This window comes from Schistocerca piceifrons, chromosome X, assembly GCF_021461385.2.
Source record: "Schistocerca piceifrons isolate TAMUIC-IGC-003096 chromosome X, iqSchPice1.1, whole genome shotgun sequence".
NCBI lineage: Eukaryota > Metazoa > Arthropoda > Insecta > Orthoptera > Acrididae > Schistocerca > Schistocerca piceifrons.
In genome coordinates this window covers 323,591,227-323,606,822 of record NC_060149.1, presented here as the reverse complement: position 1 = coordinate 323,606,822, position 15,596 = coordinate 323,591,227, and the positions used below count along the sequence as shown (strand labels likewise).

The 15,596-nt window shown below is 37.5% G+C and overlaps 1 protein-coding gene across 1 annotated transcript in view; it reads left to right on the top strand.

Moving 5' to 3' along the window:
• The first annotated feature begins 13,030 nt into the window (after positions 1–13,030).
• Positions 13,031–15,596, top strand: part of LOC124722092 (transmembrane protein 177) — a 49,886-nt gene continuing 47,320 nt past the window's right edge. Inside the window, exons 1-2 of the mRNA XM_047247291.1 lie at positions 13,031–13,266; positions 13,941–14,169. Coding sequence (XP_047103247.1) covers positions 13,112–13,266; positions 13,941–14,169 — 384 coding nt within the window. The 5' untranslated portion in view covers positions 13,031–13,111. The remainder of the gene's footprint in view (positions 13,267–13,940; positions 14,170–15,596) is intronic.

Genomic DNA, 15,596 nt, shown 5'->3' with positions numbered 1-15,596 from the left:
TGAGCTAATTGGATCCCATGAATTTGTACACCTTAGCAGAATTTCATTTGCCTTATTTTATTTTTGGTGTGTTTCAAACTAATCGTAAAAATAACCAGTTGGCACATTCATCACTATATGATCAGATAAAGCTGGGTGACCTATATTTGAAAAACAGGAAGAAACTAAGTGTTTCCTCAAGAAGCATGGAATTTAGAACCACCAAATAAGTATTTGAAAGCTTATGACGCTTTTCTCGATTTTAAACAAGTTACTCAACTGAAAGGAGATGTTGATGTAACTCCTTATAATTTCATAACTAAAATAATCTAAACTCTGTCCGAGCAGGCCTCATGTCATCCTCAGCCCACATGTGTCACTGAATGCAGACATGGAGGGCATTTGATCAGTACACCACCCTCCCAGCCGTATGTCAGTTTATGAGACCAGAGCCACTACTTCTCAATCAAGTAGCTCCTCAGTTTGCCTCACAAGAGTTGAGTGCACTCCGCTTGCCAACAGCTGTCGGCAAACTGGATGGTCACCCATCCATGGGCTAGCCCAGCCTGACAGCGCTTAACTTTGGTGATCTGACAGGAATCGGTGTTACCACTGTATCGAGGCTGTTGGCCATTATTTCATAACAAATTACCCAATATATGTGATTACTATGATGTAAAGAAAAATATTCTTACAAGTCAAAAGACAATGATGAAATTGGTGCGTACATTTAATGACAAGGTACCAAAAGATACACTTCTCTATACAGTCATGTAATTTAATAAAAATAGGAAATGCGATTCTCAACACAGAATACTTAATGAAGGTTTTAATTAATAGATGATATTCGATTTTATTCATTATATTTTTTCTGGATAGCCCTTTCCCTCTAGATTATGTTAATATTTGACTGAGAAATTAACAATAAAGATTTTGCTCCTTGCCCTGTGAGTTATGCAAGCCAACTTACTTCAATGTATATCAGGTTGCGGTTTTTGAGGGGTGAGGGTCTTATCCAAAAAAGCAATCAGTATTCATTTATCTCTAAAGATAAATGTTATAACGAAATCAAATTTCACGTACTTTGAACTTGGCATTTCAGAAAAGTCTGAGCTATAGTGGTGGGAAAATCTGTCAGCAGATGGTTTTGAGGTAAGCTCCATTTAAATTAATAGGGGAATGTACCTCATTATAAACACAAAATACACTTTTTTACTGTTAATTTGAGTATTGCAATTGACATTACATGTTTTCTACATTTAGTCTCTTCAAATAAAATGTAATAATATGAAGAAAATAATTCATTTACACCAAAACAAACAATTGAAAATGACTTAATTTGAATCAGTTTTGTCACTCACATACCAACTATACATACAACGTTCAAGGCTCCACTTCCACCAAACTCTACTATACACATTTACCAAAGGGGGACTGCATTACCAGAGGTCATTATAACATAATGTATAGAGAGTAGTGCCATTTGGTTAAAACAACCAACAATCTTGCCTTTCTGTTTAATAATGGACCAAATAAATGGAGCACTTCTATTAATTCAGAAGTTAGTCTCCATGTAACGCCATGTACATAGTATTAGAAGAGTCTCAAATACATATAGGCTGTGTGGAGAGCAATGTGAGCTTTGTTTTGCACTTTTTGAAATCTTATTAAAGGAAATTTTCCGGTAAATGTGAATAAATTTGTTAACTGTAATTACTTATTTCTGTATACCTTTCTTCTTAAAACTCCATTTTTTTTAGTTTTTGGGCACTTGAGAAGAACGTTAACATATTTGTACCCAGATGCACCGATGGGCCAACTTGGTAGTTAGAATTAGAGATGATGAAATTCATATAATTTAATTCTTTTCAAATTGCAATTGAAGATAAATAAAGTGCTACTTTTACGTGTGGTTAATTTTCCATCTGATTTTTTTTAAATTACTTGTAGTGGACTCAAAACTGATGTAGATTTTTATATTGTAGTAATGATGGGGTTGAGCCCAGTAAGTATGTTTTTACTGCACACTCCTTTTTTGACGAATTAATTAAATTAATTTTATTTTAATTTTTACTTAGTTTGAAAATTTTCAGAAGTAACATTAATATAAAAGGAAAATAAAACTAATTAAAATTTAAAGTAACGTTGATTTAATTAATTTATACTAAAATAAAATTAATTTGATTAATTTGAAAAAAAGGGTGTGTAATAAAAACATACCAACTATGATCAACATATCCACTTACTGCTTTAAATTTATATTTACATCATGGCATTGCCTCAGATGTTTATATAAATTCTTTCTGCAAGCAAGAGCATTACCATACATAGGCCTATTCAGATTGGCTGTCATGTTACATCAGATTAAGTCAAAACATTTCACAATACATTTCAAAGGGTGGTATTCACACTGACCGTCAGTGGACCATCACATAACGTCTAAGTTTCTCAGTAGGATAGTTTTGATGGCATCATCCTCTGTAACATCGGAAGTTAACCTATTTTCTCCACTCTCACGCGTGCTGTAATTGTGGGTTTGGTACATTTGTATCTTCTTAACCTTTATTTTATTAATGTGCTTTATTTTTGTGGTAAGTTGCAAATGTTCCATGATAGCTTTGATATTTTTGCCACTGTAAGTGTTGTTCCACAAGAGAGGTCAGATATCTGAAAGCGAAGAATTATTTAGGTTTTACAGTAAGAGAAAGAACTGCACCCACACTGCATATACATAAGAAGAAAGGTTGATGATGTGCTTTTTATTAAATAACATTTTAAGTGAAAAACTAAGCTCTAATGAAAGAGACACATACAGTTGTTTATGCTATTATTAGTTACGTAAGAAAAGAAGATGGTGGGCGAGATAAACAGGGTCTATTTATCCCCATATTGTTCAACGTGTTCTTGCATATGTATTTTTGCTAGCAAATAAATGTTGATACTTTAAAACATTGTTTCACTTCTCAATATCCCGCCACTCAAAAGTGATAAATAACATACGTTATGCTGTTTGCCTTGGCCATTAATAAACTTTATTGCTATACAAGGTGTGATTGGAAAGTTTTAAGTATGGGCTTGTAATTATACAAAGGTGCTACTTACATGTTACTGTGATGCATCTCCTTCAAAATAGTCCCCTTCTGACTGAACACACCGACACCTACGCTGTTTCCATTTTTGGAAACATTCCTGGAATTTTATTTCCTAAGTGTGTCAAGGACGCTCTCCATATTTGCCTGAATGTCTTCAATCTAGTCAAAACGCTTCCCTTTCAGTGAAAATTTCATTTTAGGAAACAGGTAGAAGTCTACATGGGCCAAATCAGGGGTGTTGTGGAAGCACAGGAATTTTGAATTTGGTCAAAAATTCAACGATGGAGAAAGCACAATTAGGTGGAGCATTCTCATGGTGCAGCACCCAACTCCTGTCTTTCCACAATGCAGGCCTTTCCTCCTGCACCTTTTCGTGCAAACGCTCAAAGACATATTTGTAGTCTTCCTGATCATTTGTCTGTCCTCCAGGGGTAAATTCATGATGCACAATACTGATAGAATCGAAAAAAATCACCAACATTGTTTTCATCTTCGACCAACTTTGCCATGCTTTTTTCGGTTGTGGTGAATCTGGAGTCAGTTAAAATTGACTGAACCGTATAGAAACTTAAATTAAGTTCATCAGCCGTCTCCCTAATTGTAAGTCTACGATCAGAGCACACTAAGTCGCCACCTTTCACAACATTTTCATTCGTTTCTGAAGTGGAAGGACGGCCGGACTGTGGTTCATCTTCAAATGATTCGTGGCCATTTTAAATCTGTTGAACCAAACAAAATGATTTGACTGGCTCATACAATTATCTCCAAAACCTGTTTTTAATAGTTTGTAAGTCTCAGAAGCTGATTTCCGGGTTTTAAAACAAAACTTCACACAAACTCGTTGCTCCATCTTTACATCCACTTTCACGCAGACAGAATCCGGCAACAAGCCCTAACAGACCCACACTCAACCATTGCCACAAATAAATGAATAAAGGAAACGCAGTTTCCTGTCAGAGGCCGTTTAAGGACAAGGAAATCACTCACTCCCCACCCTCCATGTACCTGCCCACCAAACCAGTAAGCAGTAGCGGATCCATTCTTCAAACTTTCCAATCGCACTTCGTAGCTCATCAATTTCGGTACTATACTCTGACTTTTTGTACCACTCATAACCTCACTTTCACCGTTCAGTACTTGGCTGAGTGGACTGAAGTGACGTGACACTACGACAATGTGAACTGGTCGTAATTCACATTGTTCTACAAAACCCCAAAACAAAACAAAAAGTATACACGTGCTAAAGATCACTTGCAGACCACAAACCAGGCCAGGAGGGTTGCTAAAACAGCAATAACTCGGTGTTTAGCACTATCTCCATCACGTCACCTGAGCTCTAACAAAGTGACCAATGGAAAGCCAGAACCATAAGGCCAATCGAAAAGCGCTGTGTTTCACCCATGTGTTCTTTACATTATTAAATGTTGTTTTTGGCAGATTAAAGATTTATCAGAAACACAACAACCTTGGTACAATTTTTTACATAATTCGTTCATCATAAGAATAAACCTGATGTAAACGAACACAAATGCGGTGATTGGTCAGAAGCCATAGCACACGTACACTGGTGTTAGGCTCTTGGAAGTAGGTCCTCCTTATGTATTAGATGTTTTATTACTAAGTTGCACTAAATGGAACTTTAAGAAATTTAAATGTATTAACAGCCATCAACGTTTTTCTTAATTACGCTGTAGCCACACAGTTTTTATTTCAAAAATCGTGTACAGTCACAGCCTCTGCAGCGTTGTGCCCTGATTTTCGCGCTGATAATGCGCAGTATAAAAACGGCTGAGGCTGTTTTCTGTTCGGTAGTGAAACACATGCTTGAAACACGATTAAAAAGTGCCAAGAAATAGGCTGTTCTTAATGTTTTTCTTAAATTTTGAGATAATAGGCTTTGAAGTTTTCGTGTATTTACTGCAGTTGATTACAAATCCCTCATTGAGCATGTAGCGCAGTCGGTAACGTAATGCGATGAGAACGAAGTGAGGTTGTTCGTGTGTTCATTCAAAACTCCCTGCCAGCACGGTAGCTCAGCGTGCTCGGGCAGAGGGTTAACTACCCTCTGTAATAGAAAACTGAGTGAACGGATCAACAAAGAACCTGAACGGCTGTCATCGGACGTCCACCACGAACAGATCTGTCGACCAATATAGAGCAAAATGAGATTAAAAAAATAATTAAAAAAACTCCCTTAAACCATTTCTTTTTCTTCATTCAGTTTGAAATACCAATATTTCGTAATTATAAAACTCATCATCATTTTTTATGAATAGTGCACGTCTTCTTGTTTCTAATCACATAGTGGACACGAAATTCCTGTTTCCATTTTAAATACAAGTTCTTAATTATCGACGTTTTATGAAAGACTGTTCATAAAAGTTGCTTAAATTAAGAAAACATAACAATTTAATTTTCTAAGGCAGAAACGAAAAACCAAATTCTCTTTATTTGGACTATGTCCATCGTTTTATACCACAGAGGTACAGAAGTATTGCAGAAACATGAAAAACAATCATTTTCACAACATCGAGCACATGATACAAATGCTGCATTTATACATTTGCAACTTTACCATTACAATATGAGCCCAACAGAACTGATGTGGAGCCAAGCTGCGGGATTTGGCCCGAGAAGTAACAAGATTGTTAAGCTGCCGTGCGTACTGGAATTAAACGCGCACCGCTTTTTCACATGTCACTGCCGAATGCTGGAGGGTTGTAGAAAGGCTCATCATAAAAGCAGAAGAGAAAATGCTGCACCTGGTTGCTTCGATGTGGATTCTGTTGTTGATAGACTCGTTATCAGCGCAGCAGGTGACACTTCCAGAACTGAAATGTATTTCTTGGATTTGGATAAGGAAGGAGCTAATAGATTACCAGACGAATGAGTGTAAGTAATGCCTTCAGTGGCTCGAATATTTAACTGTACGGTGAAATCCTTCAACACTCTCTTATGTTAAATACAGCTAATGCAGAAAAATTACTCTGTTAATAAGCCAGGAATTTTCATCATTCTTTTTTTAAATTATGATAGTAACTTAGCTAAAAACGATCACGTGTTGCGGTTTTCTTCTAGTCGGGATGATTTGCATTGTATTATTTCATTCTGCTTAAAAATTAAATCACATTCGAAGCTGTATTACTCCTCTGCTCGTCTCTTTTTGCGTGTGAACTGCGGTTGGCCACGTCACTGCAGGCTAGGTGTACCAGCTGACTGGCCTGTATTGCCCAACTTAAATGCGCCGTTAAAGCTGTTGTCCCGCATGATCGCTCAGTCTATGTGCACGTTACACATCATAAAACGTTTCCTTATGACCATACTTGACTGTACTCAAGATAACTTGGCTGCAGTCCGATGTGGAACGGAAATCCAATGAGGTTCGATCAAACGCGGAAGAATACATAATGCAATGTTTATATCAGGTCTATCCGTATGATGAACGGAATATAATTAAATGTTAGTTAACGACTTATCGGCAGTAAAAGCGTTCAGGAGACTCCAACATGAACGATAACAGAAAAAAACTTATGCTGCTCTTCATTGTACCGACGTGGTTATGGGCAGAATAGAAGGTAGTAAGTTCCCATCATGATATATGTGCTAACACTTTTTTTTCTTTTTTGCATTTATAACAGATACTGGGACCACCGATGACATTTGTATCCCTCCTGTTCATAAATATCTGGCCGTTTTTTCCGAGTATATCGTGAATTGCGAGAGTGTGTGCCTTAATTAAGGCACGTTTACATGGGCCATATATTGTATACTGATAAGAGTATACCGAAATAATATTCTCCAGCAACACTGCGGTCACACAAATTGCAGTCACATGTACTACAATATCAGTGGCCACTGTTGTCCAGCAGTGTTTGTGACACTACGTTTCTGAGCCAAAAGTGTTTGTGAGGGGCCACTCTATCACCACGAAATGGACGAATGATAGTTAGTGAAAATCACTGTGGCTATATTACTTTTACATCACACAAGGAAGCAAGTTAGAACAACAAGAGAAATTGGGCGTTGTGGATGCTTTCTTTTTTAAGTAAGCAAAATTCTTCAGAAAATTTATCTAGTGAACTGATAATGGATACCTGTTTCAGAATTTTACCAGAATGTTGGAAAATGATATAGAATATTTCGTACAAGCGATTTGTGCAAGAATAGCTAAAACCGATGCAGATATGAGGAAGTGTATACCAGTTACAGGACAAATAGCGATCATCCTTCGGTTTTTAACTACTAGTGATTCCTACATGAATTAAATGTATCTCTCTAAAGTGCACTAGTAATCAACAACCTCATGGTACCAGAAGTATGCAATGCTTTGGTAGAAGGCCTGAAAGATATCATTAACGGAGATTTCAAATAAGAATGTTGTTGTCGTGGTCTTCAGTCCAAAGACTAGTCTGATGCAGCTCTTTGTGCCACAGTATCCTGTACAGGACTCTACATCTAAAAAAAACAACTGCTACCTACATATTTCTGAATCTGCTTACTGAATTCACCTCTTGATCTCTTTATGTTTTACCCTCCACATTTCCCTCCAACACTAAATTGGTGATATCTTGATGGCTGAGAATGTGCCCTATCAATCAATCCCTTCTTCTAGTCAGACAGTGCCGTAAATTTCTTTTTACTCAGTTCTATTCAGTACCTCCTCAAAAATTATCTGATCTACCCATCGAATCTTAAGCATTCTTCTGTCGTACCACATTTTGAAAACTTTTATTCTCTTGTTGTCTAAACTGTTTATCATTTGTGTTTCACTTCCATACATGGCGACACTCCGTACAAATGCTTTCAGAAATGATTTCTTAAAATTTGAACCTGTGTTCGATGTTAACAAATTTGTCTTCTTCAGAAACGTTTTTCTTAGCATTGCCAGTCTACATTTTACATCCTCACTACTTTGGCCACCGTTAAGTTATTTTCCTGCCCAAATAGCAAAACTCATCTACTTCTTTAAGTGCCTCATTTCCTAGTCTAATTCCATCAGCATCAACTGATTTAATTGAGCTGCATCCCACTATCCTTGTTTTGCTTTTGCTGATGTTCATCATACATCCTGCTTTCAAGACACAGTCCATTCTGTTCAACTGCTCTTCCAAGTCCTTTCCTGTCTCTGACAGAATTACAATGTCATCGGCAAACTGCAGAGCTTTTATTTCTTCTCCCTGAGCTTTCATTTCTGCTCCAAATTATTCTTGGTTTCGTTTAATGCTTGCTCAGTGTACAGACTGAATAACACCGATGATAGTCTACAATGTTGCCTCACTTTTTTCTCTGCCAGTGTTTCCTTTACTTGCCCCATGATTCTTATAACTGCAGTCTGGTTTCTGCCTTTTGCTTCCTGCATTTTACCTCTGCTGCCATCAGAATTTCAAAGAGTGTACCAGTCAGCACTGTGACAAGCTTTCTCTAGATCTACCAATGCTATAAATGTAGGTTTGCAATCCTTAACCTATCTCCTAAGAGAAATCACAGGGTTGGTATTGCATCATGTGTTCCTATAAATATCCAGGATCCAAATTGGTCTTCCATGAGGTCAGCTTGTACCAGTTGTTCCATTCTTCTGTGACGAATTGGTGTTAGTATTTTGCAGCCATGATTTATTAAACTGATAGTTCAGTAACACTCATACCTGTCAGCACTTGCTTTCTTTGGAATTGGAATTATTATATTCTTCTTGAAGTCTGAGGTTATATCACCTTTCTCATACATCTTGCACACCGAATGGAAGAGTTCTGTCATGGCTGGCTCTCTCAAGGCTGTCAGTAATTCTGACAGAATGTGACATAAACCTGGGGTCCTGTTTCGACTTGGGTCTTTCAATGTTTTGTCAAATTCTTCTTGCAGTATCACATCTCCCATCTTATCTTCATCTACGTCCTCTTCTGGTTGCATAATACTGCCTTCAAGTACATCTCCCTTATGTAGATCCTTTATATACTCCTTCCATTTTTCAGCTTCCTCTTCTTTGCTTAGGACTGGCTTTCTCTCAGAACTATTGATCTTATACAGTTTCCTCTCTTTCCTCCAAAGGCCTCTTTAATTTTTACTGTAGGCCATATCTGTCTTTCCCCCCATGATACGAGCTTCTAAATTCTTGCATCTGTCCACTAGATATTCTTGCTTGCCCATTGTGTACTTTCAGTCAATCTCATATTTTATACATTTCTATTCCCTTTCTCTTCCTTAATTTGCTGCATTTTTATATTTTCTCCTTTAATCAATTAAATTCAGTAGTTTTGTGTTATCCAAGGATTTCTTCTAGGCTTTGTCTTTTTACCTATTTGATCCTCTGCTGCCTTCACTATTTCATCTCTCGAAGCAACACATTTATCCTCTGCTGTATTTCTTTCCCTTGTCACAGTCAATCAGTGCCTAATACTCAGTCTGAAACTCTCAACAACCTGTGATTCTTTCAGCATATCCAGACCCCATCTCTTAAATTTCCTACCTTTTTGCATTTTTTTTCATTTTTAATCTACATTTCCTAACCAATAAGCTGTGGTCAGAGTCCACATCAGCCCCTGTAAATGTCTTACAGTTCAAAATCTGTTTCCGGAATGTCTGTCTTACTATTATACAATTAGTCTGAAACTTCCAGGTATCTTCCATATATATAACCTTCCTTCATAATCCTTAAGCCAAGTGGTTGCAAGGAGTAACTTATTCTCTGTGCAAAATTTTACCAGGCAGCTTCCTCTTTCTTTCCTTTTCCCCAGTCCATATTCCCCCATTATTTTCTTTCTCTTCTTTTTCCTACTATCGAATTCCAGTCCCCCACCACTATTAAATATTCGTCTCCCTTGACTATCTGGATTTCGTTTATCCTGTCACATTTTTTCAGTCCCTTCAACATCTGTGGAGCTAGTTGCCATATAAACTCGCACTACTGCGGTGGGTCGAGGCTTCATATGTATCTTGCATTCAATGATGTGTTCACTGTGCTGCTCATAGTAGCTGACTCACATTCCTATTTTCTTCCGATATGTCTATTGATAATATGAAACTCACAGCATCATATGTGGGTGAGGACCCACCTGCACTTTCACAATTCCTATGCAACGCTTTTGCTTCACATTTGGCATAGATTTAAAGACTTCTGAATTATTTCTATGCTTTATCAAGCGTGAGTCTGAGCTCATTGGCAACATCTTGCCAAATGTTTTTACAGATTGCAATATTTATATACATTAACTTCCACGTCCAGTAGCTCTGGTCGTAGATAAATAGCATTCATAATATTCATAGTTACCTCGTTTGTCCACTTCTCCATTTCTGTACACAACAAACAACTACAAAATATGTGGCTTTATCTACATGCACATGGTATTTGCGCTGTCAGTGAGAGAAGTAGACAACAAAGGTGAGAGCGAGAGAGAACCGTTTATAGACAAGGACAGATGCACATATTGTCCTGCAATACGAAATATTCTCCGCCTTAGGCAAACCCTCGACAGTGTGTCGGCAGCTACCTGCAAAGGCCTGCAACATAAGCAATATTGTCCAGCGATAATGAAAAACTACAGTCTACTGGGCATACATTGCAGCAATGTTGAGGGTAAGTGTTGCCGTAAAATATGGCCCATCTAAACGAAAGTACACCTAAAATTACGACGTTTATACTCCTCGCTTGTCACTGCTACTTGATTTTTTTATTTCCGAATATGTCAGTATTTTAGAAGATGTGGCTAGACAGGAAACTAAAAATAGAGCAGAAATTGAATTTGCTGATAACTTCAAACATGCAGAAACGAAGCGAGAATATAATGCATGTGTAACTCAGTTTACAAAGTTAAACCTGCACGTGGGTGAGACATAGTGCTTTTCCATTGGCCTTCCACCCCGATTTTTCGTTGGTCGCTTGGTTAGACCTCAGAAAGCGTGTTGAGGATATTGCTAGACCTCGTGTTATTTCCATTCTTTCAAGGATAGACTGAATAGATTCTAACCTCCTTGATCAAGTCCTTCCACTACCTTCCCCACTCCTTCTCGCGTCCACCCTGACCCCCCTTTTCCTGTGTCATCTCCCCCCATCGGCTCCCCCCCTTTTTTCCTTTCCTCTCTTCCCCCTTTTTTCCCTTCATCGGTCCGGATCCTTCCCCCCGCCCCTCATTCTGCCAGCATGTGTCCTCTACAGTGCTATTTTAAGTGCGTGTTCAGTTTTTAAACTGTTGCGAACAGAAACCAGAATGTTGCCGTGTTTTTTTAAATTGTATCTGTCTATTTACTATGTGTTTTAATCAGCATCACCTACCCTTTGTTTTTATATTCTCTTTGCAATTTTTCGCCTTGTTCCGCTTTTAATCAGTCACCGTTTTATCACCTGTTTTTATTTTTATGATATGTCCTAATTTTGTTTATAACTATTCTGTAGGATGCAGAGCGGCATATCACGCTGCTGCCAGTCCCAAAAAAACTTGATCCAGTCTATTTCTGTATGAGAATTTGTGACAGAACATGAAAACCAAGGAACTAAATATCGGCCATTGGCATCATCTCACGGCCGCCTGTATAAGAGGCCGGAGTCGTCAAGCTGACAACGACATAGCCTGTGACGTCAGTAGGCCGGCTAGCGTGACCAGCTAGGCCGAGACTAAAGTTTAGATTTCGTCGAATGGAGAAGACGTGTCAGATATAAATACGCAATCACTTTTTTTTTGTAGATTTGGTCCCAATATATAAGACAGTAACCTAGAAAAGCTAATTTCTCGCAGTATTACGCCGACTTTATGTCGGAATTACGCATTTTATTCTCGTTTCCTTGCAACGATGAACTTTTCAATAACTCACATGTTCTTCATATTATGACGTTTCTTACCCGGGATTTGGATATACAAGTTCAGCAAACAATTTTGTGAGTTGCCTACTAACATTATTTGCAGACTTTCAATTATTTCAGTCTGTTATTTGGAATGTATTATATTCCTTCCTATATAAATGACAAACATGACAAACACCTTCTTGGAGGCTGCACCTTACTTAAATACGATGGTAACCCAGGGAATATTTTTGGCACAGCTTCTGGTAAAAGCTGGTCTTTGACGAGGAAACTCGTGACAGTTCCCATCAGAATCCTTGTAAATCTCCACTCTTGATACGTCACTTTCTTCAAAATGTTTAATGCAAACAACACTTATATTTGATGGAGTCGAGTCCTTTCTGGGGATATTTCTTGTCCATCGTTTTCTGTTTTCCTCTTCAGTAGGGAATCTGAACACTGAGATGTAACCCTCTTCATTGCTGGATTTGTAATTGCTGTTGCAACCAGGAACACAACATTTTTCTGGCATCTGCAAATAGAATGATGCATTAATTGCTAACATCTTAAATCAAAATACTATTATGTAAAAATAGCAAATGAGAATTTAAGTGGACTGGTTTTTTCTACTGCTTGGACATCACGAAACACAAGTATACAATAGAATCAAATGTGTAGAAATAGTCATAATATTAACACAAATCACGTAGGAGAAGATTCTGATACTAACCTTATGAATTCAAAACTTTATTATCGAATTGTATCTAGAATTTAGTAGAACTTTTGTTGCAATTGTGTAGACGAAAGTCGTTCACGTAGCACACTTGCACATATACATGTAAAAACACTACAAACTTCACAGAATTGTATACTTACATTGTGTTATATCTTCTACTGTAGTCACGACTACCTGCTATAATTTTTGCAGAGTCCAGTATAGCATAATTACACTGTAATGTCGGATAAAACAGACACCGCGGAAGTACGTAAACAACTGCTTCCGTTCGCTGCCTTATAGCCACAGCCATGCGGTAGGCCCTAACGTAACGTTGCCACATTTCAGTCCTCCGGCCTCTAATACAGGCGGCCGGGATCATCTGCTTTGCGGAGCTACTCGTCTGTATATGCTTGTAGCGACACATATCTTTGATGGCTAGCTTGAGATCACTGGTGTAAACTGTGAAGTTAAACTTTGGTTTGTTTACATGTGAAAGGCAACGGGAGCGCAAGGAGGTGGACGAGTTCTGCTAAGGCGAAGGAACTTAATGAAATGATAGCCAGACGTTTAGCATGGTTTACGACGCCAGTGGGGCGTAAAGTAGTTTTTGCAGGAGTATTTACTGCCGGAATGAGTTTCATGTCAATCAATTATTTTCCAAATACATTTTTTCTTGATGATTTTCGAGAGTTTATGCAGTTATACAGGTGACTATTCACTTTAGTTGCCACTTTTGGAATTAGGTATTTTGAGCTCTAGGCTGTATTAATATTCCCCGTCTTGGACCTTTTTTCACACCGTTAGGGATGCCCAGCTGTGATTCGTTGTGTGTGGAAATTAGAGTTGCAGAAAATAACGTTTTTTTTCCCACAAAGTCTCATACACACTTCAAACGAAAAAACTCATTTTGCATCTAATGGTTAGACATGTAAAAGAAAGGAATTTCAGTCTCAGCAAGTACCAGCGTAAGCAGAGATAATTTTGTTTCTGCGTGGGAAATTACAAATTACAGTAGTACTAGAGTAACTAGCGTAGCCTTAGAAAATACATTCTGTATAGAAACGTGTCTTATCTTAAATACTTATATGTCAAAAATGTTTTGAATCATTGTTTACAGTATTGAAGGGCGAGCTATATTTTAAGTGGCGTTTAGATGAGACACCGATTTCTTAGCATGATATCCAGTAAATGAAATGGGAAGGCATCTACACGTTGCGTTATAGGGTAACTTGTAATAAAGGTGTTTTTTATTTTGGGTATCAACAATGTCAATAAGTTTTTTTTTTATGTAGTGTCTGCATTTTACTACATATACGTGCAAGTTCTTTAACGTGATTTGATTTTGTGGAATGTTAGCTGACAGGTATATTGCATTTTTCAGGCATGGCCTAGCAGTCCCTATACCAGAAGACGTCTTGAAACGTTTTCAGGTAGTAATGGATGATATGAAAGTCTCTTCAAACGAAAGATCATTAATAAAGCCGTTTACTGTGTACGGTTTTGACACATTTCATGCAGGATCGACATACACTAAACAAGGGGCAGTTGTTGGAATACCATCATTTTTCCATTATTCCTCTGTAGATCAAGTGGACAAGACAGTCATTAAGGCAAGTAACATATCAGCTCTATCCAGTTTGTTGTTGGTGTAGTAAAATTGTTACTTTGGGGACAGTAGTACTCAGTGGTAGAGTACAACGTATATGCCTACTCCATTTTAGTTGAAAATGAAAAATCTTGTAGCTACAAGTCAGTTTTGGCTCTCTTGAACCGTATTCATATACTTGTTAAACTATGAGTAATTTGAAGTTCATAATATACTTGAAGTTCTTTATAACAAGTACACCCCCATCCATTACCTTTGTTTTACCACTTGTATCCTGATACTTTGATAGAATTCACATGGTTGTATGTCAGTTTCCATATTGGTTGATAGTATTTATTTATTTATTTATTTTTCATCACAGATAGAAGTTGAATGGGCTGTATCATATTCAATACTTTTGGCTTTATATGTATTTAATCCAAAGTAACGTTTTGTGTGTCTGGGCCTGAGCTCCTAATCAGTAACTGTTTCTTCCCCAATTTACTGTTGTTTATATTATCTATAGCCCCACTTCGAATCATTTTCATAAATGCTACTGTATTATTGATAACAATGTTAGACAAGAAAATAGTAGCCAACCATTTATTTTCTGTGAAGATGACAAACTTCATCAGAAAAATTGGAACAATTAGAAAATCAGCACACAGCAGTGTAACGAGAGTTTTGAACTACATCTTTAAAGTTTTTTAGCTAGTCACTAATATGACTAGCACTAATCTTGCCATAGAGACTGCTCTAGAGCTGATGATGTGTGAACTATTCTCTGTCCCACTTGGTGCATCCATGACAGAAATTTCACAAAAATTGACTGTCAAATTCATTTCATGTCCTTCAATAAGTTTGAATAGCGTGAGGAGAAGCCATGATTGTGTATTTGAAGGCTTTTGTGGCTTCCCAGTGAGAGATGGGATTAACTTGCATCCTCCATTTCTTTGTATTGTATCTCCTTCATTCTTTCATAATTTGTCAATTATTGAGACTCAATAATCTTTAGAAGATATTATTTGCAGAGAAATGAATCTTAATCCTAGGATATCACGTATCAAGTTTGACAGACATTCTGAAATCCGGGTTTTAGTAGTCAGAAATATTGAAGTGTTTGCAACGGGGTGTCAGTGCCTCAGACTCGTCTATATCCAATATGGCAAGCATGATGTCACTTGGGCAAACATAACGTACGCACAACAATAATTTATATGTACAAAATATTTAAAATAATATAGAAACTAATATATCACCTACTAGAATTTGAGAGCTTTTGATGGGGACGGTCCGAACAACTCATCCAATGAAACTGTAAGGCAGGGGAGCCAGTCTTAATCCTTCCTGAAACCGATTTGAATTCGCCACCTCCAGGAGCTTTTATTAATATGCACCTCAGGTTCAAAATTAAAAAAAAAAAAAAACTAGTCTATGATTTACAGTTAATTG